We start from the raw sequence: 24,845 nt of genomic DNA, 5'->3' as shown, positions 1-24,845 counted from the left end.
AGATAAGTATTCAAATGTTTTGTTTTCTTTCATGCAATTGTTTCTAACATATTTATAAGATGATTTCTTTGTTGCTTTGTATGTCCCTCCCCCACGGTATAACCCCTATTTTCCCTTTTTTGATGTTGGTATAATTTGTGGAGGGGAAGGGAAGAATCAAATCATTTAACTAAGGATACAGATGGACCCATTGCAACAAGGGGGTGAGATGGTATGGGAAGGGATGGGAAGGGGAAACAAAGGAGGAGACAATGCTTGATAAGAAGTGTACTCATTATCTTGCCCATGTAATTGTAACCCCTCTGTATGGTATTTTCACAATTAAAAAAAAGAAGAGGAGATAAGAATATTTGCAAATAGTTATCACAATGAAATGCCCTTGTGCAATTAATACTTGCTAATAGAAAAAAAAAGCCTTTTAAAGGCTTTTTAAAGCCTTTTAGTTGAGGAACATATATAGGAAGAATGATGGCAGGTGTGACAATGAGCAAGATACATGGTCCTCACAGGCTGACATATTGAAAGGAAACCCCTTTGTACCACTATGCACAGATAATTTAATTAATTAATAAAAATTAAAAAAAGCAAAAAAAAGAATCAAAGAAGAAATATATATAAAATCCTCATTTTTAAATAATTACATGGAGCTCTCATAGCAACTTGAAATATTTTTCCTAATATTTCAAAAATTATCTCGGTCCCTCCTACTACATCCTGCAGTGGTTTCAGAGATTCAGCAGAACAGAGTGGGAGAGACACCTGAACTTATAGGCACAGGCAGCAACTTCCTGAACAGAGTTCCAGGGTCACAACAAATTGGAGAGACTCGACAAATGGAACTACCTTAAAATAAAAAGTTTCTGCACAGCTAAAGACATAGCAACCAAACTAGAAAGACTACCAAAATATTTACCAGCAACATATCAGACAAGGGGTCAGTATCAGTATATACAGGGAACTCAAGAAACTAATCCCTCCCAAACCCAACAAAGCAATTACTGGATAGGCAAGGGAACTAAAGAAAGACTTCTCAGAAGAAGAGATAAAAATGGCAAAGAAACACATAAGGAAATGTTCACTATCCCTGGTTGTAAAGGAAATACAAATAAAGACAACACTGAGATGCCACCTTACTCCAGTCAGAATGGCCCACATCCACAAATCAGCCAAGGACAAATGCTAGAGGGGATTCGGAGAAAGAGGAACTCTACTGCATTGCTGGTGGGAATGTACACTAATACAACCACTTTGGAAAGCAGTCTGAAGGGTCCTCAGAAAGTTAAATATAGACCTCCCCTATGACGACCAAGCCACACCACTCATGGGCATCTATCCTGAACAACAGGAACCAGTATACAAGGACACATGCACCTCCATGTTTATTGCAGCACTGTTCACAATAGCCAGGATATGGAAACAACTCAGATGTCCCACCACAGATGAATGGATCCAAAAATTGTGGTATCTATACCCAATGGAATATTATGCAGCCATTAGAAAGGACAAAATAATGGCATTTGCAGGGAAATGGACAGAACTAGGAGAAATCATGTTGAGTGACGTAGGCAAAGAGCAAAGAGACAAACAGCACATGGTCTCCCTGAAAAATGGATGTTAAATCCAAAACGTAAGGTGATATGACAAAGTTAACAAGAGAAACAAAGGACCTCCACTCATCTGGTCAAATCACTACTAAATAGCCCCATTCTGCTGATTACACATATGGTATATATGTGTACACAGGAGAGAAACTAGGAGGAGAACAGAACTTCAGAGAACCAGGGAAAAACATACAACAGTGGGACCCATCAGCTGCACTGGACATTGATCAAAATGAACCAAGCAACTCAATGGCAGCGATGGGAGGGAGGGAATGAGTGGGAAAGAGGGAACAGCTGATACTACGCAAAAGGAAAGGAATGTACACATCACCCAACGTGGAAGAAATAACTGTATTGTCAAAGCCCATAGAAATCATAAACTTTATAGACCACGATAGACCATTTGGCCCATGAAAGTTAGAATGTGTTTGTGAATTTAACTAAGCATCACTATCTCAAAATACTGTAAAATTTGTCAAATTATGTAATCACTTACTCACAATAAAGAATTTGTAAAAAAAAAAAAATTATCTTGGTCCAAGCATAATTCAGAAGGGAAGAAAGTTTACTTACAGGTATCATCCAGTTAGCCAAGTCACCATACTTGGAAACCTGCATGGCTCCTAGCATTGTTAGATCGACATGTCCCCTGTGAAAGAAAAAGAATATAGAAAGCAAACTTCATAAACTTTATGTTCCTATTGCTTGAAAAATATTTATACTCCCAAAAATACATGTCCTTGTCTTCTCCCATGCTTTCTAAATAGACCAGCTCAAAGCTAATGCAGCAAAATAACCACTCAGAGTTCTTTTTAAAAATTATAGCCTAGATTGTCTCCAAAACAAATTCAACATACATGTGCACATTAAAATGTGTTGCTTTCAATGAGGAAGAAGGTGACTGGATTTAAAAACAAACACTAGCTGGGAACCTTCATGAAAGACCCTCCTGAAAGGTTATCTCCACCTAGCTGGTGCAAAGATACATGTTCTATGTTGGAGGGTTCTTTTCGTAATAGTGGGCTGGGTATTTCAATGCTCAACCACCAGTGGGATTGACTTCATTGCTTCCTGCAGCTGAATAAACTGTGATACTTTAATAGGACTGTGAGAAGTAAACCTAGGCTTCAGAGCCTTGCTCACACACTTTGGATGACTCAGCACTGCCTGCACCACGATCGTGAGGGGCTCCATTATTACATACCCTCTAATCATTGCGAATGATTCATCGCTGGAGAAAAAAGAAGCTCCTGGAAGAACAGTAACTGTTTCCTTGCCTAAACACACACACACATGAAAGGAAGAAAAAACAAAAGGAAAAAAAGACTGTTACATTTCTAAGGATATCATGGTGAACTAAGGGTCTACACATCTTTGCTTCCAAAAAACATAAACAAAAACAAACTTAAACTCCCTTTATTAGAGAGAAAAGGATAGTTTTGACACCATCACTATTCAGCATTGCTGGGTAAGGTACTAATCACCAACGTCTGATGATATTATTTGTAAATTCTGTATAGGCAATGCATCTTTCTATTGCCTGTCCCTACTCTGCCGCCCGCTCACCCCATGCCCTTTTACAAGTCACTGTAAAATGCAAATAAAAATGAGGAGAGACTTTGGGGGTGACATTTGTCAGGATCAATAAAATTTAAAGTCACTAGAGTTACAGAATAAACATGAACTGGAGAACTTTAATTTTGAAAAGGATTTCATAGAAGCTGTCCTTCAGGTTTCCTGTTTTTGTTGTTGGTGATGGTGGTTTTAAATCAACTTTCAGTTAAAAGATCTAGTATATAGTACTGTGGCTGTAATTGACTATACTTGACGGTATATTTGAAATTTGCTTAGAGAGTAAATCTTACACACCCTTGCCACAAAGCAAAAATGGTGATATGAGGTGATGAGTATATATGTTCATTAACTTGATGGTAGTAATCATTTCACAATGTATACAAATATCAAATCATGCATTATCCTTCAATAGGGCTAGGGAATGAATAACATAAAAGTCAATTAGCAATACATGAAGACTCATCTAAAACCCTACTATCATTAAGCCTGAGCCCTCTTATTTTGTTCTCTCTCCTTTCTTCCCTCTTTCTCCTTTTCTCTCTTTACTCTATCTCATGCCCTGATCTCTTGTCCTCTTTTCTCCCCTTCCCTTTTACCTCTTTTCTCACTCCTTTCTTTTAAATGTATCTTTATTCTCTTGTTCCTGTACACTTTTACAAAAACTATAAGATTTTGACAAAGAGGGGAAACAGTATGTTAGTCCTGGACAACTTATTTAGTGAAAGAATTCTCTTGGAAGGACTTCTAAAATGTACCTGTTTTACTTAAAGTTCAGAGCTAGGGAAACTCTTCACATTTTCCCAGGCTCCGTGAGTCAAGTAATGTAACTTAAACCCAATAGGCTCTCCCTTTTGTCTCCTCTCATTCTCTATTTCTTGCCTGTTCGGGAGCTTCAGGTGTCCAGAAACACCTCTACATAAAAAGTGCTCGCGAACTTTCTGATGAAAAGTAAGTCAATTATCTGAGGCCATTCCATGTGTCACTCCAAATAAGAAGGTAGACAAAAAGAAGGTGTGTGAAAGCTACAAGCGTGCAGAAAAGCTGCTGGACACTCATCAAGCAAGGCCAGAATTGGTCTGACCATTCCCAGCTGTACAACAGTTATGGGTCCAGCATCTCAAGTCTTGACAAAGGTAACTTTTCCAATCCAGCTCTTCCATTGGAGCTGGAACATAGAGAAATCGGGAGTAGAAGGTATTTATATTACGTTGACATATTTATCCCCCAAGGAAGTTTGATTCTAAATGACAGAAACATTGTCACATTTTTCAAAACAGAAAAGCTTTGGAAAACACTTTCTGTTATGGTTTGAAGGGGCTTTGGAAAGCCCATAACATTTTCAGGATTAAGTGAGATAATGTAAATAAGGTTTTCTCCAGAGCCTCGCCCAGAGAAACAGTTCCAAAAAGATTAGTTTCTATCGCTATCATTGTTATTTTTCTCTCTAAACCTCTTTAAAAACCAGAAAAAAGCTATAGCTCTTCTAGAGATAAATGACACAAGACCCATAAACCTGGTGACAGAGCCAGCCTGTGTGAGCTCTGGGTTTTAGGACAGACACATCACTGCTAAACTTTATCCTAAAAAAATTTCTATGCCCAACAAAGTAAGATGCTCATCAGTGCAATGACGTGGAGGATGAAGGACGAATTTGTAGGTAGAAAATGAGAAAACCATCCTTTTTAATTTTTTTTTCTCCTTTTGCTGTTCCTAAGGCTTGAACTCAAGGCCTGGGCACTGTCCCTGAGCCTCTTTGTGCTCAATTCTAGTGGTCTACTACTTTGACCCATGGCATCACTTCCAGCTTTTCCTGAGCAGTTTACTAGAAATAAGAGTCTCACAGACTTTCCTGCCCAGTCTGGCTTCAAACCACTACTGTAGCTAGAATTATAGGTGTGAGCCACAGGCACCTGCCTTATTCTTTTAATTCTATTTTCAGCTCTTAAATCATAATGACTTCCAAAAGGGTATTCCTCACTGGCTGATAATGTGTAGATGATGATGCTTACCACTTTTAGATCAAAATGATTTATGAAGCAAAATTTTGTTAAAGAGCTTCTCTCCCCATTCCCCCCCAAAAAAACTCATGGAATATAATTGTCAGGCCCATGCTAATAAATCCTAGCATCTTATGAATTGCATTCATTTGAAGCAAAGCTGATTGTAAACTTTTTCATTTAAATTTGTTTTTAATTGTTACATAAAAAATGTGTATTATTTTGGAGTACAATGTGTTTTGATGCATGTATAGATTGCATGATGTTCCAATTAAGGTAAACAAATCCATGTCTTATAACATTTATCATTTTATTATGTTGATAACATTACAAATCTTTTTATTTTTCATTTTTGGAGGGGAGACAGGTGCAGGGGGGGGACAGTTCCTAAGGCTTAAAACTCAGGGCCTGGGAGCTGTCCCTGAGTTTTTATGTTCAAGCATAGTACTCTACCAATTGAGCCACAGCTCCACTTCTGGCTTTTTGGTGGTTAACTGGAGGTCTCACAGACTTCCCTGCCCAGGCTGGCATTTAACCGTGTTCCTCAGATCTCTGCCTCTTGTATACCTAGGATTACTGGAGTGAGCCACCAGTGCCTGCCTCAAATTCTTTCTTCTAGCTTCTTACAATACACAGTTTATTATTGTTATCTAAGATTACTCTCAAAGCCTCCTATTCCTATTTACATGTAACCTCAATGAAAGCCTCTTCATGTGTTTATTGACTTTTTTTTACTTTTTTTGGAAACTGTTTGATTCATTTGTCCAATTTTTATATTGGATTTTATGTTCTTCTGGTGTTTAATTTTTGAGTCTTTATATTCTGAATAATCCCTATCAGGTGATTAATTTTTATTCTGAGAAGACACTAAATTGTATCAAGGAATTTTGTCCTTGATTCCATTCATGAGCTGAATTATGTTTGCTGACTTGCATATGTTGAACCATGCTCTGTGCCCATGGAAACGTTTGATAATGTCTGCAGTTGGCATGGTTAAACCTGGGAAAGAAAGTTCAAATGGCATCTAGTGTGAGAATGGTGCACACAACAACCCAAAGAGATTCCATTGGTCACCCAGCCCCAAAGTCCTATAGAATTGAATAGAACACCTGCCTAGAGGTATCTGTATCATTAGATTAAAAAATAAAAAACAAAAAGTTAAAATAGAGGGGGACTATTTAACGGAAGGGAAGACCAGTTGCAAGGGTAAAGAGATAAGAGATGAAAGGGAGTAATTACTATATATGTGTGGAACTGTCATAATAAAATGCATTTTTTTTGGTCCAGTTGTGGGGCCTGAACTCTGGGTCTGGGCGCTGTCCCTCAGCGCTTCAGCTCAAGGCTAGCGCTCTACCACTTGAGCCACAGCGCCACTTCCGGCTGTTTTTCTTTTTGCTTATGTGGTGCTGAGGAATCGAACCCAGGACCTCGAGCATGCAAGAAAGCACTCTACCACTGAGCCATCTTCCCAGCCCCTAAAATGCATTATTTTGTATAGTTCGTATATCCTAACAGAAATGTACTATTTGAAAATGAAGGAAAAGCTAATTTCAGTAAAATTGTAGGTTCTATTAGCACTATAAAATGCTTGAAAAGATTCTAAATATAATGCTCTGTCAGTGATGTTTTCTAGAGCACACAGTCCTACCATCAACTGAAAAAAGAGAAACCTTTTTTAAATAATTTATTTGTCCTTTAATTTTTCCAGAAATACCACCTCCAATTTTTAAGAAATATTTTTCCAATAAACGTTATTCACTCATACCTTCTATTTTTAGCAAGTGTTTTTCTAAGTCTCTCTGGATCTCTACTGAATGAAGTGAAAGCAAGTAAAGATTTATAAAGTATATTTAATTAAATTTCATTTTTTAGAAATAGGTAAGTAGGTGTTTAACTTCACAAAATGGAAAAGATTCCTATTAGAATCCTTTAAAACTAACACAAATAATGGGTGATGTTTTAGGTTATTTCCTGATATTTTGGGAAGTTGAGGAAATCACTAATTTATATTCTACATTTTCCATTTCAAATTATTTCTTGCCTAATTTGTATCACTCCAACTACAGGAACATCAAAACTTTCCAGGTCTTATAGAATTCCATGAATTTTGAGACTTTGGGTCAGAAACTAAAACAATTACTTAGCAATTAAAATTCTTAATTTGTCAAAAAACAAGTATCACCAGGCATGATAACACACACCTGTAATACCAACTACTTAGAGATCATGGAACAAAATTAACAAGAGTCCAGCTCAATCATTATCCAGGTATGGGGGTGCATACTGGTGATCAAAGCCATGTGGAAAACTGGTCTGAGCAAAAACATGGGAGTTTATCTGAAAAATAACTAAAATAAAGTAACTAAAGCCAAAAGAAAAAGGACTCAAGGTATGGCTCAAACACTTGTCTAGCAAGTATAGGACAAATAAACAAAATCCTACACAGGACTCCAGTGAATGAGTTAGAAAATGACTCAGATGATTTGCACCTTGGCTTCATTAGGACCGAGCTACTTATAAACTCAACAGAATTGGAAACACCTACTGGCCAGCAATGTGACCAAACAGATTACTCACTTGTCTAAGAAAAGTGGGTTTTATGAACTCATGCCTGAAATTTGGAAAATGGAGTTATTCATTTTGCAAATAACTCACTAACATCATAAATTAATTAAGCCAAGCAGCAAATATTTTCACAGATCAATGAGCTATTGCTAAAGGGGACAGTACAATTAAATTATAGCGTTGGTGAAATGTCATTGCTTTATCACAGTGGTCCTTTTAGAGTTGAGTCGTGTTAACTAATTCAACTATTCAACCAGAAGCTGTATTACTTCCAAAAATTCTAAGTGTCAAACATCAATCCTACTTGGCATCTGGCCTTTGTGCTCAGCTCATCTTACCCCTGAGTTTTAAACATACTATTTCAGAAAGCAAAGTAAGAACAATACTTTGGTGGGGGTTAGGATGAATAAAGAAGGATGTAAAAAAAAATCTTGCTAGAGCATAGAAATTAGCTCCTAATTGGCAGCCCCATTCTAAGGAGAAGTTGTAGCCCAAAATGATGACACTGGCAGCCTGACATTAGGCTGCTGAAAGATGTGGTGGTACGCAAATATATTCTACTCAAAAACAGGCTAATAGTAGAAAGAGAAACATAGGATGACAGGGTCAAAGGAAAAGATCATGCTAAAATCGCCATATTTTTTCACCTCCCTATGTTGTGCCTAGTGGCAGAACACAGCTTTAAGAACCTCTGTCTGTACCTGTACAGGATTCTCTCCCTCTCTCCAGTAAGCACTAGAGGACAGTAAGCATCAACTACAACACTTGCTACTGAGGATCAACACCCGGCTCCTTCAGCCAAAGAAGTGTGACCTACTTCAACTGGGGATGAGCCAATGAGAAGTACAGGCAGGCAACCAAGGTTACTGCAAGTTGGTGGTATTCTACTAAGGGCCTATACCTATTGGTTGGACTCCTCATCAAGGTGGAGTAGAAATAATAATTTTCGGCGTGAGGCTGTCGTCCTTACTCAGTGTTCCCTTCTTTCCAAACCTTTATTAATTGTCATTTCCTTTAATTTTCCTCAATAGCTCCATTCAAGTGATCTCTTTGTACAGTCAGAACCCTGATTAACCCTTCAAAGCTCATCTAAGCTCATCTACTAAGTGAGTCTCCACCAGTATTTCCTCCTTTATCTCAGTCATCTGTGAATGGATGCCAAAGAAAAACTGGAAAGGCTCAATCAGAAATGCAATAGAATACTCTAGAAAAAGGCAACAACTTTACAACTTGAGGAAGCGGGAAGTGGGGGGGGTTGTGGGAGAGAATGAAAGGGGGTAACATTATTCAAAAAGAATACTCATTACCTTACTTATCTAACTGTAACCTCACTATATATCATCTTTACAATAAAATTTTAAAACTAAACTACCCCTCCAAAAAAGCCAAAAAAAGAAAGAAAGAGGCAAGGAATTGAGTCTAACTTCTTGCTATTACTTGACATACAACTAAGTTAACACAAAGAAAACGTTGGGGAAAAAAAATGTCAAAGGTGAGTTTACCTGCATTGATTAGATCTGCATCAACTTCATGCTTCATCGGATATGGACCCTATCAAAGACAGCCCATGCTCAGTTAGTGAAAGACAACTTTCCTGAATCCCATGCAAAAACTGTAATATACAGAACTTCCTGAAACTCCTAGGAAGACAGCATCCAAGGATTGTTGAAAACAAACTTTACAACTTCAGAGGGGGGTGGGGAGGGGTTTGGGGGAGGTGGGGAGGGAAGGGATAGTAGGGGAAAAACAAAGGAGGGGTAACGATGCTCAATAGGAAATGTACTCATTACCTTACTCATGTAACTCTAACCCCTCTGTGAAGTATGTTTACAATAAAAATATTTTAAAAAATAATAATTCCTTTATTTCTGTGTCTCTCTTTCTCATATTGATTAGTGTTTCTACATTCGCTTTCAAAATGGTCATGGGGCTTGAACTCTAGGGCTTGGGCACTGTCCTTGAGCATTTTTGTTCAAGGCTAGTGCTCTACCACTCTGAGTCACAGCACTACTTTCCGTTTTCTGGAAGTTAATTGGAGATAAGAGTGTCACAGACTTTCCTGCCCAATCTGGCTTTGAACAGCAGTCCTAAGGTCTCAGCCTCCTGAGTAACTAGGAATACAGGTATGAGCCACCAGCGCTTGGCTGCCTTCAATATGTACATAAATAAGTGACACTAGAAAAGGAAAAATATCTTCTAAATATACCCATTTGAAAGATCTGCTGTATGCTATTTAAAATACATCAATAAAACAAAAAGTGATTTTTTTAGTACCTACTATGCTGTCAGTTATTTACTAAATCTTTCTGGAAGGACTCCAGAGTATTAGCTCCCAGATATGTTATTGACTAGTCGGAAAAAATTTTGAAAGCCAATTGTAATTTTCTTTGTGTACTACTGAAGGTCTGAATTTGGGTTCTAACCTTATCATTCTCTACATTTAAGTTTGGAAATCTTTATACTCCTTTGCTGAGATCTTTTCAGTCTGTTGTTGTTGTTTGTTTCTATGAATATACATGCATGTGTGCATGCATGCAGGCATGTTGGGATTGAAACCAGAGCTAGGCAAGTGCTCTACCACTGAGGCATATTTTCAACTAAGGCACTAATCACTAGCATGCACCACATAATTTTTCAATTTCAAAACAAAACATGAAAGAAAAGAAGAGGAAAAGTCAAGAATTAGGAATTATACTTTTCAAGAGTGATCAAAATTTTTTCCTATAAATAAAAGATACTAATCCTTTAAGCCTATGTACATTTCTCTTTTAAGTTGATCATGGATAAGTCACAGACTTACTTCCCTTTTCTTCAGAATAATCACTCAAGACAAACAGAACACAAGTCTTGGACTTTCACAGGAGTATATTTATATCCAGTTGTTTTGTACTTGTGTGTCCGAAAAATGGTCATATTTATTGCTTCAATTTGTCAGTGTCAACTTCATGCTTACATGCCAGCATAGGCAGGCTAAGATCATTATTCATATTTTGTATACAAGATATACATTTTCTATGTGTACAATTTGTGCTTTTATTCCAATACTAGTTAAGATCTACTGAGAAATAAAGTTTGTAAATATTACAAGTTGTCAAACTACAAATAAATAACCCCTGTTAACATTATTAAAGTAAAACTTGACAATTATTTTAATACTTTTAAATTACTTTAAAACTTACCAAACCCAGAACGCCATTTTCACTTTGAAGATGAACAGTCATATCTGGGCTGATAAAGTTACTGGCCAGAAGAGGGATTCCTATGCCCAAATTAGCTGAAAGAAAAGATGTTAAGGACCAGCAATGGCAAAGGGAGAGAGATTATACATTTAAGTCAGAGCAGATGCTTTCATTAAAAGGAGATTGTTGTGGATGTAATTACCAAATATATTCTTTAGTCACCCTCTGGGTAGTACTTTGTAATTTTCCATAAAGGAAATAGCTTTTTGATGACAGTTTTCTCTATAGCAGTAACATGTTTTCCTATAGAGATACCAAAAGAGTGGCTTCAGAAGCTAGTGAAGAGGTCATAATAAAAATATAAAACATATCTTATTTTTTTATTTGGATTGATATATGGTAAAGGATGTGTTATTAAACATCTTTGGATCCTTGTTTAAATGCTATTTTCACTATCCAAAACTCTTACCTGAAAAGATGATATAATATTTTAAAAACAGGTACTATGTTTAAATTAAAAACAAAAAGTCTGACTAGTATGTTTAAAGTACATAAATTCCTCTGGTTTGCTGTGGTAACATTACTTCAGAGAACCATAGAGAAAAATCAAGGGGTTTATTTCAGCAAATATAATGTGGTTTGGGTGGAGAGTACTATTGAGAGGGAACTGGTCTAATGAGAATAGACATTGTAAAAATACATTATGGTAGAAGTAAATGAATAAATAAATAAATAATTAAATAAAAGTAGAATGATGAAAAACAGAAAAAAATCCAAACACAAATTGTACTAATGTCTGCAGAATTTGAATTCTTTATGGATTTGAATCATACTCTTACAAAACATCACACATAAAAGTGCATTCCACAGAATCATTATCAAGGAAATAGGGGTTTGTTGAGAAGTTGAATGTGATATTTCAAATGAGTATGCAAATATTAGAATATCAAGAAAATAGACAGTAATATTTATAATAGTAATTCTGATATCTGAAGCCCTCATCTAAGGTGATTTCTTTTCCTAACAAACCCTATCCAAAAGTCAAACTGTATCAAAATCTACTGTATACTAGAAAATTATTATGTTAATTTTCAATTGCTATTTTGGCTAAAGAAGGCAAACAGATTATAATCAAGAGGCTTAGCCAGCTGACCGATATAGGAAAAGGAAGCGCTATATCTTTGGCCAGTCTCAGAACAATAAAGGATACCATACATGCCATCTTCAAATTCAAGAGCTGCCCTCTTGATGATACGTTCCCTCACATCAGCTCCAGGTTTGCTGGATTTGGATTGTCCATCTTTCTCCTTCCGGACAGATAAACGCTTTAAAATAAACAGAAATAAGTTACTCATGGTTGAAGGTATGGTTTTTATACTTCATCACCTCCCAGTATAAACAATTTTCTGGGGAAAAAATGAACTCTCATTATCACTAGGAGGCAAATCTGAAATGTAATCAAAGTCTTTAAAAAAAAAAGATGAACATGGGTGCCATTTGATGACAGAAATAATTCTTCACATCTGCCCTGTCTCTTTGAAGTGATTAAACCACCTAATACTGTCATACTCACTGCTACTTTGGGTACTGAATTCTCCTCAGGCATTCAGAGATTGAGCCTGAACGAAGAGAAGGGAAGAAGCCTTGGAAATATGTTGTTCAGGAATGTCAGAATGTGTTTACCAGGTGTAACTGCTGGCATTGCCTACTGCCACCTGCAGAGACTAGACTAATTTTGCTATACGTATATCACATAAACATCCTGTAAAAAAAAAAAAGCCAGCAACTTTTTCCATTATTAAATATCCTTGACATAGACTCTTGTTTCTATTTGCAAATTTCCCTTCCTTTCTCCTAAGACCACTGACAATAGTTTTGGACAGCAGAATGTCTTTCTGTTGATGTCCACAGGGTTTTTAACATACCCTACTCTATGTCTGTTAAATCTCAACATCAATTTAAAACCAGCTGGCCATTTCTTGAAGTCTCACTGGCTTAAAAATATCTCCAGTGTTCCATGTCTCCTATTTGTTGTACAATCTCATTCCAACCCAGAGCTCAAAGCTAAAAATGATATTCTTTCTACATTCCATAAAAGTACAACATAACTTCAAGATAGAAATATACTTTTGAGTAATCAAACATTAAGGCTAGAAACATGTTTTTGAGGGAAGGGTAAAGGGGTAGACACACAAACAAATGGGAGGAGGAAAGGTGAGCAAATACAGTCATTATATTTGTTGTACATTGTGTAAAAAAATGAGTTATGTAAATTGAGGATAGGGATGGAAGGAGAGAAATAGGGGAGAACAAAAGAAGGAGTGGCATTGACCAAGACGCATTGTACTTATAACCTGACTTACAGAACCATAATCTCTCTGTACAACTAGATCGTCATCATCAAGACTACAGCAAAGACCTGATTATGCTTCTTTACCCTCTAGGACAGCCAGCCACAGAAGCCTGGTAGTCACAGCCTAAAGAATTATGGGACATAATCACATGCCTACCTGTAGAAACAAGGTAGTATGAGCCTAGAGAATACCAAAGACGTGCCTAGTAAGACCCAAAGCAAAATTTGCTTCTCAGTTCCAACTTCCTGTCATCTGGAATCACTCTAGGGATGTACCTGCCCCTAAATCAGACCCATAAAAACTGACAAAGAATCCAAGTCAATTACTTCAATTCGCTTTTCATATTTTTCTCCCTTTATAAGGCGATGCACATAAATCTTAGGAACATGTATATCTTCTGCAGCAAATGATCCAACATCTACAATTTCTTCAACCTAGACAACGAGAAAATAATTAAATTAGATCACCAAAGCTGAAAAGAAACTTTGAAAAAGTGAAAAAAAAATGCATCCTCTCTTCCAACTTAGGTTGGATATGCAAAGCCAATATACATATGAAAGAATAAGTATATGTGTCTATGTGTACACACATAGATACAAAAGAGAAATTCAAATACATGTGCCTGAATACAAAACACAGTGCAGAAAACTGCAGAACTTAGTCGTTTCCTAAAAAAGCTCCAGTTATAAAGTTATCAAATGGTTCTCGGCACAGCTGCTTGAACTTTCACAAATTGCAGATCAATTATGCAAAATCTGAAAGCCTATGCGTTAAACACAGAGTCTTAGAACTAGTGGGAAATTAATCATATCAATGACAAAAATCTGTAACCACATCTGCTTGGTCAACTGAAGAGCTTTTTAAGTATAGACACAAATGCTATTTGTAACAGTTTTTAATTATTTCTATCCTTAGCTTCCTAAGATCATGACAGAACTATAATGGCAGAAATAATGTTCAAGCTATGTAATCAATTTTAATATGAAAGTTTCAGGAAGGAAATGTTAATCATTAGAAATAGTCGATTTAATTAGACTTAGTCATCCCTGGGACATTTTATAGCAGTGTGAAATGCTACCAAGTTAGTCTGTTATTTTAGAACTCAGGAAAAATAATTTCCAACATATTTTTTGAAGAAACTCAAAGAAAATATAATCGTAACATTGCTATAATGAAAGAATTAGCTTTCTGATGAAAAATCAGATATTCTGCTTCATAAGTGCCTTATATCATTTGGATTTTCAGTGTAGCCAAGCACTGTGCCTTAAATACTTGGGCCACTGGGTAGCAGGATTGTGAACTGGTAGGATCTTTGGAGGTGGGTCCTTGCGGGAGGTCTTTTTATCATTAGGAATGGGTAAAGAAGAGCACAGTACTCTATCCTCATCATCTCTGTACTATGCTTCCTTGCCATGAAGCAAACAAGCCAGTTTGCCCTTCACACATTACCTACTACTTTCGCCTAGAACTGCCCTTGGAGACCTAAAAGGCTAAGGCTAAGTCAGCCTGATCACTCAGGGTAACTGTTTATTTTTATCAGCTAATTATCTCCAATATTTTATTACAATAATAGAAAGCTGATGAATACAATATCCAATGTAAATCATTATTTGCTTAAACGAATTGACTTAATGACACAAAAAGAGCTGTGCTGCACTTTTACTCTAAAATATTAACTAGGGCTGGGAAGGTGGCTCAGTGGTAGAGTGCTTGCCTTGCATGCATGAGGCCCTGGGTTCGATTCCTCAGCACCACATAAGCAAACAGAAAAAAGCCGGAAGTGACGCTGTGGATCAAGTGGTAGAGCGCTAGCCTTGAGCTGAAGAGCTGAGGGACAGCGCCCGGGCCCAGAGTTCAGGCCCCATCACCGGAACAAAAAAATAAATAAATAAATAAATAAAATATTAACTAAACTACGCCCCAAAGTTTGTGGCATTACTAGCCCTCCTTATGCTGTGGTAGTTCTATAGGCCTTCACCAAACTCCTCCTATGGTGAAGCATACCAGTGATTACAGAAGACAATTTAGTTATTGTACAATGGTCTAACTAATTTTAAAATACCAAGACATACATGCTAGACAAAAGCTACCTTCCTTGATTAGTAAAAGAATATGGACAGAACTGGGGGAAAACAAAAACAAAAATGACTCAGAGCTGAAGAGGCAGTAAGCAGGCAGACACCCATGCTGAGTTAGTGTACATAGATGTATCTGAGGATGAGTTAGGGGAAAGCAAGGGTGCTTCTTGCCCTGAACAGTGTCTCCTCCTCCAGACTTTACTGTGCCCTGGTATTCGCTCACTATCCCAAGTGGGGACTTGCTAAAGAGAAGGTAGGGATGGGCCAGCTTAATAACAGCTACGCACTGTTACTACCTCTGCAATGAGCTGAAACTTCCAAAAGTTAGGACCCATGCATATCTTTACACTCTTTCAGTTTAAGCCTTTAAAAAATGTGTTTATATATTAATGCATTATATTAAGGATACCTGTGAAAATTATATGTGAAAACATTAATGACAACATCCATGATAATGAGTTAGAGATCACTGAAGTGTTCAATAAGAAAATGGTAAAGAAAATAAATAGCATACCCACATGATGAATAGTATTGTATTCTCATATTTGATGATGTCATAATATTTTTATTGATTTTGTACACTTTTATTGTGAAAATACTGTATAGAGGGGTTACACTTACATGAGCAAGGTAATGAGTACATTTCCTATCAAGCATTGTTGCCTCCTCCTTTGTTTTTCCCCTTCCATCCCTTCCCTCTGTCATAATATTTTTGTTGTTGTTGGTGGTGGTGGCCGTGGGACTTGAAGTTAGGGCTTAGGCACTGTCCCTGAGCTTTTGCACTCAAGGGTAGTGCCCTACCACTTCGAACCACAGTGCCACTTCCAGTTTTCTGGTGGGTTAACTGGAGAAAAGAATCGCAGGGACTTTCCTGCCTGGGCTGGCTTTGAACCTCAGTCCTCATATCTCAGCCTCCTGAGTAGCTAGGATTACAGGAGTGAGCCAAGGCACACAGAGACACATCAAAATTTAATGTTATAAAAAATGCAAGACTTTGAGTAAGGAAGTGTTTATACATATGTAATTACTTTTGATAAGCATATGATTTAACTGTACATATTAAGGAAAGTGTAATACTTTGTGCACATGGTATGGGTAGGCACTGGTCAAATCAGGATAACTAATTATCAGTTCCTTTCAGCATACTATTTGTATACTGATTCCAAAATTTTTTTTTTTTAAAGTATGCCGGGCACTGGTGGCTTACACTTATAATCCTACCTACTCAGGAGGCTGAGATATGAGGACTGAGGTTCAAAGCCAGCCGGGGCAGAAAAGTCCCCATGAGACTCTTATCTTCAATTAACCACTCGAAAACCAAAATTGGTGCTGTGACAAGTGGTAGAGAGCTAGCCTGGAGCACAAAGAGGCTCAAGGACAGGGCCTCGGCCCTGAATTTAGGCCCCACAACCAACAACAACAACAAAAACATAGCAAAAAAAACAACTGAAGTATATTGTAGGTAACTGAGTTCAAGCCCCACAACTGACAAAAGAAAAAAGGTATATTGTAGTTAATAATTACTACTTCTGAGTAATAGTGAAGTTTACATTTGTTTCCCTTTTACAGGCAGAAGCTTACAAAGGGGTGGGGGATTGGAGGGGAGGTGCTGGGAATTCAACCCACTTGTCCTGCATGTGCTAATAAACACACACTATGAACTCCATCACCAGCCCCTCATAAATGTTGTTTTTTTCTAAAGATGCAATAGATAAGAAGTAATTTCCCAAACTAGAAAATAAGTGGAATATGTGATAAATTTCACAGTTAGATGTACTAAAAAGGTTTGGCTTTTAAAAAAAATGAACTGAAGGAGCTGGGCCCCAGTAGCTCATGCCTATAATCCTAGCTATTCAGGAGGCTGAGATTTGAGGATCGAGGTTCAAAGCCATCCCAGACAGGAAAGTCCATAAGACTCTTATCTCCAATTAACCACCAGAAAACCAGAAGTGGCGCTATGGCTCAAGTGGTAGAACACTAGCCTTGAGCTGAAGAGCTGAGGGAGTGTCCAGGCCGAGAGTTTAAGTCCCACAATGAACAAAAAAAAATTTTTTTAATAAAAAAATAAAATTTAAAAAGGAGGAAGGAAATGAACTGGGGAAAAAAGCACTAGTTTCTAAACTATAAAATCAGTTACAACATTATGAAATCATTATGAACTTTGTTTTAAAAGGTAGCCTGGCACCCTTCCTACTTTATAATTCTGAAAAGTTTTATTTTAAAGCTCAGAGAAAGAAAGTATTCATCTCTTGGTGACAATGTTTTTGTGTTTACTTAGCAAATATTATTTATATCTCAGGTAAGAGAACAGAGAAGCTGGGAAGCAATAACATTCTTATTTTTTTTCATTTTATTTCAGTGACAACCTCAATCTGTTACAGCCACAAAAGTGAGCTGGCCCCTGAAGATTGTTAGTGTAACATTCTGAACACCTGCAAAACTCGGCGAGTGGTACCAAGCGAGGGTTCCGTGAGGAGGAAGGGGAGACTCACATCTACATTATTTTTTTCATCTCCTGAGTCATTTTAACTTTCAAAAAAGTTTAGGAAGAACTTTTTCTTTCCTTTGCCAAGAAATAAAAAAGCAGACAACAAGAAGCAATAAATTCTAAAATCACGAGAAACACTAAGCAACCCAAAATAGAAGGGGGAAAAAAAAGGCAACTGTGGAAGGCTAGGAAAAGAGAAGAAGGAGGCAATGAGCAATCACAATGCTACAGTTAGAGGTAGAGATGCTCTGATGCCAATTTAACTGGAGTAAAAGGCAGAGGAAATGTGGAGAAAAGGAGAGGTCAGCACAAAGGACATCATTCTCAAAACTCCAAAGGAAGAAAATGTCCAAAAAGAACCAGGTGAATATCTCAAAGTTTTGTGCTAAGATATGATATAACTGGTACACGAAAAGACAAGCAAAACAAAATAAGAAGGTAGCATGAAATCTTCAAGAGCCAGGAATACATACACACACACACACACACACACACACACACACACATATACACACATACATTCTTGGCTCTTTATATTATATATATTATATATATATGAGTTTAGATGTCTATAGTGACATGTCTAAAGACTGAAAAGGTAAGTGGCTATCAGTGAATCTGAAAAACACATAGCTATCTATGTCACACATATTATTCTAAGTTCTATGTATAATTCTATTTACCAGCACCTAAAAACAGTAGTGAATGATTGCAAAGTTGCTATTAAAACATGCAGATTGGGTGTCACACCAACAAACATTCTACAATGTCCAGTGAAACTAAGCTGACAATAAAAACAAAAATGCTCTGTCAAGAAACCACAGGCCTAAGGATGAAATGTGATAAAGAATTTTTTTAAATTTTATTGCATTGTACAGAGGGGTTGCAGTTACATGAGTAAGGTAATGAGTACATTTCTTGTCAAGCATTGTTATCTCTTCCCTTGTTTTCTCCCATTATCCCTTACCTCCCCCACCTCCCTGACTCCCCACCCCCGCCCCAAAAAACAATGACACAGGATGACCTACTACAACAATGATACCCACAAGACAGTATATTGGTAAAGAATATTTAAAGTGAGTTTAAAAACACTATGTTGGAAATGAACTTTAAAACTTGGGCGGGGGGGAATTGGGAGAAAAATGAGGGAAGAGTAACAATGTTTGGCAAGAAATGTACTTGCTACCTTACATATGTAACTGTAACCCCTCTGTACATCACCTTTACAATAAAATTAAATTAAAAAAAAAGAAAACTAAAGCTGCAAAAAAGGGCAAAAGAATATCATGTTGGTGGTCATAAAACGAGTCTGTTTACACCCAACGGAAGATGTACATTTTTAACAGAAATAACAAAATTGGCTCAAAAAGTAAGATTGTGGCATCAGGTAAAACAAAAATAACTGGGTACATTCTGTTCATATTCTTCTCTTAGAGCCTGTATATTTCATTCTAACAAGTTTTAGAATACAGATAAACTACTTAGTAAAGTCAGAATGATGGAAATCTTGAAAAAAATGGCCATGCTACATTGGAATTTGTACTAAAGCAGGAAGGGAATCCTGGGCAGACATAATTCTGGTTGTTGAAGAAATCAGTTTCCTGACTTCAAAAAGGTTGGGTAAAAGAAAAACAGGATCAAGCAAGTCAGAAACTGAAAATGAAAAAAAATGGGCTTAGGAAGGACATAAGGATCTCAAAACTCCCATTCTGACAGTGTGAACATGGGTTATCTTTATGAGGAACAGAATCATATATATATATATATATATATACACACACATATATATGTATATACTAGTTTTATATATATAACATATATATATATATATAAAACAACACTGATAGCTATGTGTCTTCTTGTATTTTCAAAATGACTTCTACAATACCTAGGACACATGGAGGTCACCTGAAACCTTAAGAGGAATATTTAAATGTAGAAAATTGGAATAAACTAAGGTTTGCTCAAAATGATAACAAAAAAATATGGAAGTATAGTCCTTGGTACAATTTTGTTGTTGAAGTCGGAAAATTCATGAATAATCACTAAAGCCTGCACTGGTGGTTCAGGCCTGTCTGTAATCCTAGCTCCTCAGGTGGCTGAGATCTGAGAATTGAGGTTAGAACCCAGCATCTGAACAAGCTCCTCTCATAAGTTTTGTAATGATACGTAACAAATTCACTCACTTTGGATCAACATATATACACTAAGCACCTAGTTGGTTCAGCAAGGAGGATATAGATAAGATGCCTGTTCTAAAACAAAGATCAGTAGGTAAAATTCTGAGAATCCCAGTATTTAGTGATGGGATAGAGGCTAAAAGAAAATCTGTGTGTTTTTTTCTTTTTCTTTTTTAACTATTGGAAGAATATGTATTTCTTTAAGAATCTACTGAGAGTTACAAAGGTTATCCATCCATACATAAAATGTTCTTTTTCTATAAAAATCCTTCATAAGAGTTAAGAAATTTGGAAGAATGGCCAATAGACACATGAAGAAATGTTCAACTTCTCTGGTCATAAAAGAAATGCAAATCAAAACAACATTGAGATTCTACCTCACCCCAGTTAGATTGGCTATAATCAAGAACTCTAATAACAACAGATGCTGGAGGGGATGTGGACAGAAGGGAACCTTACTGCATTGTTGGTGGAAGTGTAAACTTGTTCAACCACTTTGGAAAGCAGTATGCAGGTTCCTCAAAAGACTCCACATAGAGCTCCCCTATGACCCAGCAACCCCACTTTTGGGCATTTACCCAAATGATCACAAACAAGGCCATACTAAAGTTACCAGCACAACTATGGCAGCATTATTCACCATAGCTAAGATATGGAACCAACCTAGATGCCCCTCAGTAGATAAATGTATGTATGTATGTATGTGTGTATATATATATACATATATATATATATATATAGTGCATATATACTGTGTATAGGTACATACACACACAAACACACACACACACACACATACACACACAATGGAATTCTATGCTTCCATCAGAAAAAAATGACACTGCCCCATTTGTTAAGAAATGGAAAGACTTGCAAAAACTCATATTAAGTGAAGTAAGATAGACCCAAAGAAACATAGGTCCCATGGTTTCCCTTATTTGCAATAATTAGTATATGCCTATGATAATTTTATCAGATGAGCAGAAAAGGTCAAAAGCTATGTACATATGACCATATAAGATGAAGTCCAAGACATGGACACAAGAGGTTTTTCTTTGTTGTTGTTTTTAATGTGCTATATGATTTTTTTTGTTTCCTTTGTATGTTCTTCCCCCTATGGTATATCCCCTGTTGTCACTGTATTTGATTTTGGTAGCTTGGTATTGTATACATGTTTATTTGAATTAGGGAAGGGAAGGGGAACAACAGAATGGCAAGACAAAGGACAAGGGGGAAACCAATGTAATAGTGATAAACACAATGCAGTATGTTGGAAATGATCTATACAATTTGGGGGGGGGAGGAAATTAGGAGAAAAATGGGGGAAGGCGTAACAACCTTGACAAGAAATGTACTTATTACCTTACCTATGTAATTGTAACCCCTCTGTACATCACCTTGACAATATAAATAAATAAATAAATAATTTTTTAAAAAGATTTAAGAAATCTGAATCCGCCCATGGTCTTAATCTTCTTACCCTCATGGCTCAGGTTATACCTGGTTACCCTGGGCTTACACCTTGAAGAGAAATTCATCCTTTAAAGGTTTCAGGTGTTCGGTCCTGCCCAACTCACCATATTTATCATACTTTACATGAAAATAGAGAGGTCACTGTCGTGGTTAAAGGGCAAAGGATGTGGGCACTACTGGCAATTCTAAGTAGACATATTCCTATCTCTGTTAGAGAAGACAACGTCAGGCTCATGCTTCTGAGTAGGTGACAAAAGTTTGAGTCAAAAAAAAATTAAAAACCATATTCAGGGAGCCCAATCACTCTTATAAATGCTCCAACAATAATAAAATTCCAGAATGAACCAATATCTTTATAATATAAAGAGTAATTCTGTTTGTCTGAGTATTTCTTTCCTTGCAATTAAAACAAGGTACCTCAGAAAATTGTGATCATTATAGCATAAGAATAGTTGTGCTTCACCTGATCACTAGGTTTTCTTGTAAAAATATAGGTACTGTTAACTATATGAGTAAGTGCTTTAATTTTTATTCACATCTCATAGCTCTCTCCCATATCATTTTCTAGTCTAATCCCAGTCCCATTGCACAACGCTGCCACCCTGTTTCCTTTTTCTAGAACCCTACTGTGTATTGCACATTTTCTAAATATTAGAAATGACTTTATCTCTCTTTTGAAACAAAACAAGTAAGATTTGAACAGCACATTTATCAAAGTGGCTAAAAATTCAAGTACCTGCTCATCAAGTGGGAGAATACTGTAAGTCCAAAATGAACAACTAAAATAATATTTACTGGTTGGAGGGGGGTGGGAAATGAACCAAAACTACTTGAATTGAATTCATCAGGAATCAACTTTAATATTTCAATAATGTTATTATACTAACAAAGGACTTGTCAAAACATAATTACAGGGCTTAGTGAACCCCAAAAGCCATAAAGTATCAGAGATCCCTTAAAAACCATTATCTTCCTTTCTCTACTCACTGTCCAATATGAGAGTGTGTGATAACCACCTTCAACCTGCTGCTCATTAAAGAGAAAAAACAGTACTTTCTTCCCACAATGCATCCTTTAAAAGCATATGATGTGCATAAAAATGGATGGAACAGTTGGAAGAAAATTTTTACCTAAAATAACTCCATATATTAAAACTATGACTAACAGCAAAATTAATAGAAATAGTATCGCAAACCAACTCAGCTGTTCATGGAACTAAAAGCACTATGTGCATATATAGATAGATAGATAGAGAGATAGATAGATAGATAGATAGATAGATAGATAGATAGATAGATAGATAGATAGATAGATAGATAGATAGATAGATAGTAGATAGATAGATAGATAGATAGATAGATAGATAGATAGATAGATAGATAGATAGATAGATAGATAGATAGATAGATAGATAGATAGATAGATAGATAGTCAGTCTAGTGGCTTGAACTTTCAGCCTGGGTGCTGTCTACTCAAGGCTAGTACTCTACCACATAGAACCACAGTACCATTTCCAGTTTTCAAGTGGTTAACTGGAGACCAGAGTGGTCTTTCTAGGGCTTTCCTGCCTGGGTTGGCTTTGAACCTTGATCCTTAGCTCTCAGTCTCCTGAGTAGCTAGGATTACAGGCATGAGCCACCAGCACCTGGCTTTGAAAGCAATATTTTATTAAATAAATTTAAAATTAGTATTTTTTAATTTCCACTCTCTCTAATACCAAGTCCAGATAGCATCAGCCTTGCGGGTATGTTGGGTACACTTTTTGTTTGGGAGAAAAATGCCCATCTTTACTTACAAAATGTGTTTTAGTAACATTCAGGCAATATTCTTAATATAAAATTGTATGTATCATATCTTTTCCTAAAAGGAAATTTCATTGGGACTACAGAAAACCCAGAGAAATAATTAAAGTATACCTGAAAGGAATTGAAACATTCTTAATGTGTTCATTCAAAGCACAAGTCTTATCTAAAATAATAAGAAAAAAATTATTCCATTATCACATACCCCAAGACAAACAGGAATGCATGATCTAATTAATAGAATTAAACTAGAAACATTTTTAATGAAGAGTGTTACAGAGAAATAGGAAGAAGAAGAAAATTGTGTTGAGTTTTATAGCCACACAAAAAAAACTGACCATGAGTGTTACAAATAAAAGTTTAAAAGGTTATCCCATAAAACTGTTTCCTTCCATTTGGAGCTTTTTATATTACAAGAACATAATATTTAACACATAAACCATACAGTGGAATTGGGTTAAATACTAACATTTTCAGAACACAGCTAATGCTTGCTAAATCTAACAGAAAATGTGGCTTGAATTCAGTGTGTGAATGACTCAGTAAATACTAAATTTAAAATCATTTAGTATGTGCAGTAAACTAAGGATTTTCTTTATTCATTTCATCTTGAATATGTTCTCCATGGAGTTTATATTTCTCTGGAGCAGTAAACAAAGTGCACACTTGTTTACTTCATAAGAAAATTAAAATGTCACACTTGTTTACTTTTTTCCTGATTTAGTATGAGGTAGATATAAGATGAAAAAAATAAAGTTCCAGACCAAATGCTCTGTTTGCTCTCTCTGTAGGTCAGTTTTCAACAGAATATATTTAATTCCGAGGGAAGTTCAAACATATTGTCACATTCTCCGATGTTATTTTAGCAATAAGATCAAATTGCCCTTCTGGTAGTACAAACAGAAGAACCACACAATCAGTCTTATGGCTAGCATCATTTGGTTCCAGTTTTTTTTCCAAGTTAAATTACAACATCAAGACATCACTAGGAAAGCAAGGCCAATCATAACTAAATGTCTCCTTTGCATATAGATAGCCCATCTCTGAAACACTATACTTGAAATTGAGAATGACAATTAGAAGATATACTCTGATCTTGAAGACAGAATTTTCCCATCAAAAACAAGAGGGCATATAATTTGGTGAAGAACAATAATTAATTGGAGAAAATACTTTATAAGAGAGATTTTTATCCACATGATGCTAATACTACATATTCCGTTAGCTTTTGTAATTGAAAAATTACAGTTTCTGGTGACTCATAATCCTCTAGCTACTCAGAAGGCTGAGATCTGAGGATTGTGGTTTAAAGTCAGCCTTGGCAAGAAAAGTCCATGATACTTATCTCTAATGGGTCATCAAAAGGCTGGAAATAGAGGTATTGGTCAGGTGGTAGAGCACTAGCCTTGAGCAAAAAAGGTCAAAGAGTGTGAGTACCAAAATTCAAGTACCAGTACCAACACAAGAAGGAAGGAAGGAGGAAGGGAGGAAGGAAGGAAGAGAGGAAGGAAGGAAGGAAGGAAGGAAGGAAGGAAGGAAGGAAGGAAGGAAGG

At 36.4% G+C, this 24,845-nt stretch overlaps 1 protein-coding gene across 1 annotated transcript in view; it reads right to left on the bottom strand.

The window, feature by feature from the left end:
* Oxct1 (3-oxoacid CoA transferase 1) overlaps nt 1-24,845 on the bottom strand; it is a 129,438-nt gene that overhangs the window by 55,877 nt on the left and 48,716 nt on the right. The window contains exons 8-13 of the mRNA XM_013018597.1: nt 13,598-13,705; nt 12,128-12,242; nt 10,918-11,012; nt 9,241-9,289; nt 2,806-2,878; nt 2,175-2,250 (exon numbers count right to left, since the gene is read on the bottom strand). Of these exons, the coding sequence (XP_012874051.1) occupies nt 2,175-2,250; nt 2,806-2,878; nt 9,241-9,289; nt 10,918-11,012; nt 12,128-12,242; nt 13,598-13,705 (516 nt within the window). The remainder of the gene's footprint in view (nt 1-2,174; nt 2,251-2,805; nt 2,879-9,240; nt 9,290-10,917; nt 11,013-12,127; nt 12,243-13,597; nt 13,706-24,845) is intronic.

This window comes from Dipodomys ordii, unplaced genomic scaffold (assembly GCF_000151885.1).
Source record: "Dipodomys ordii isolate 6190 unplaced genomic scaffold, Dord_2.0 Scaffold41, whole genome shotgun sequence".
Lineage (NCBI taxonomy): Eukaryota > Metazoa > Chordata > Mammalia > Rodentia > Heteromyidae > Dipodomys > Dipodomys ordii.
The sequence above is the reverse complement of the archived record's forward strand: the minus strand, read 5'-3'. Positions and strand labels throughout refer to the sequence as shown.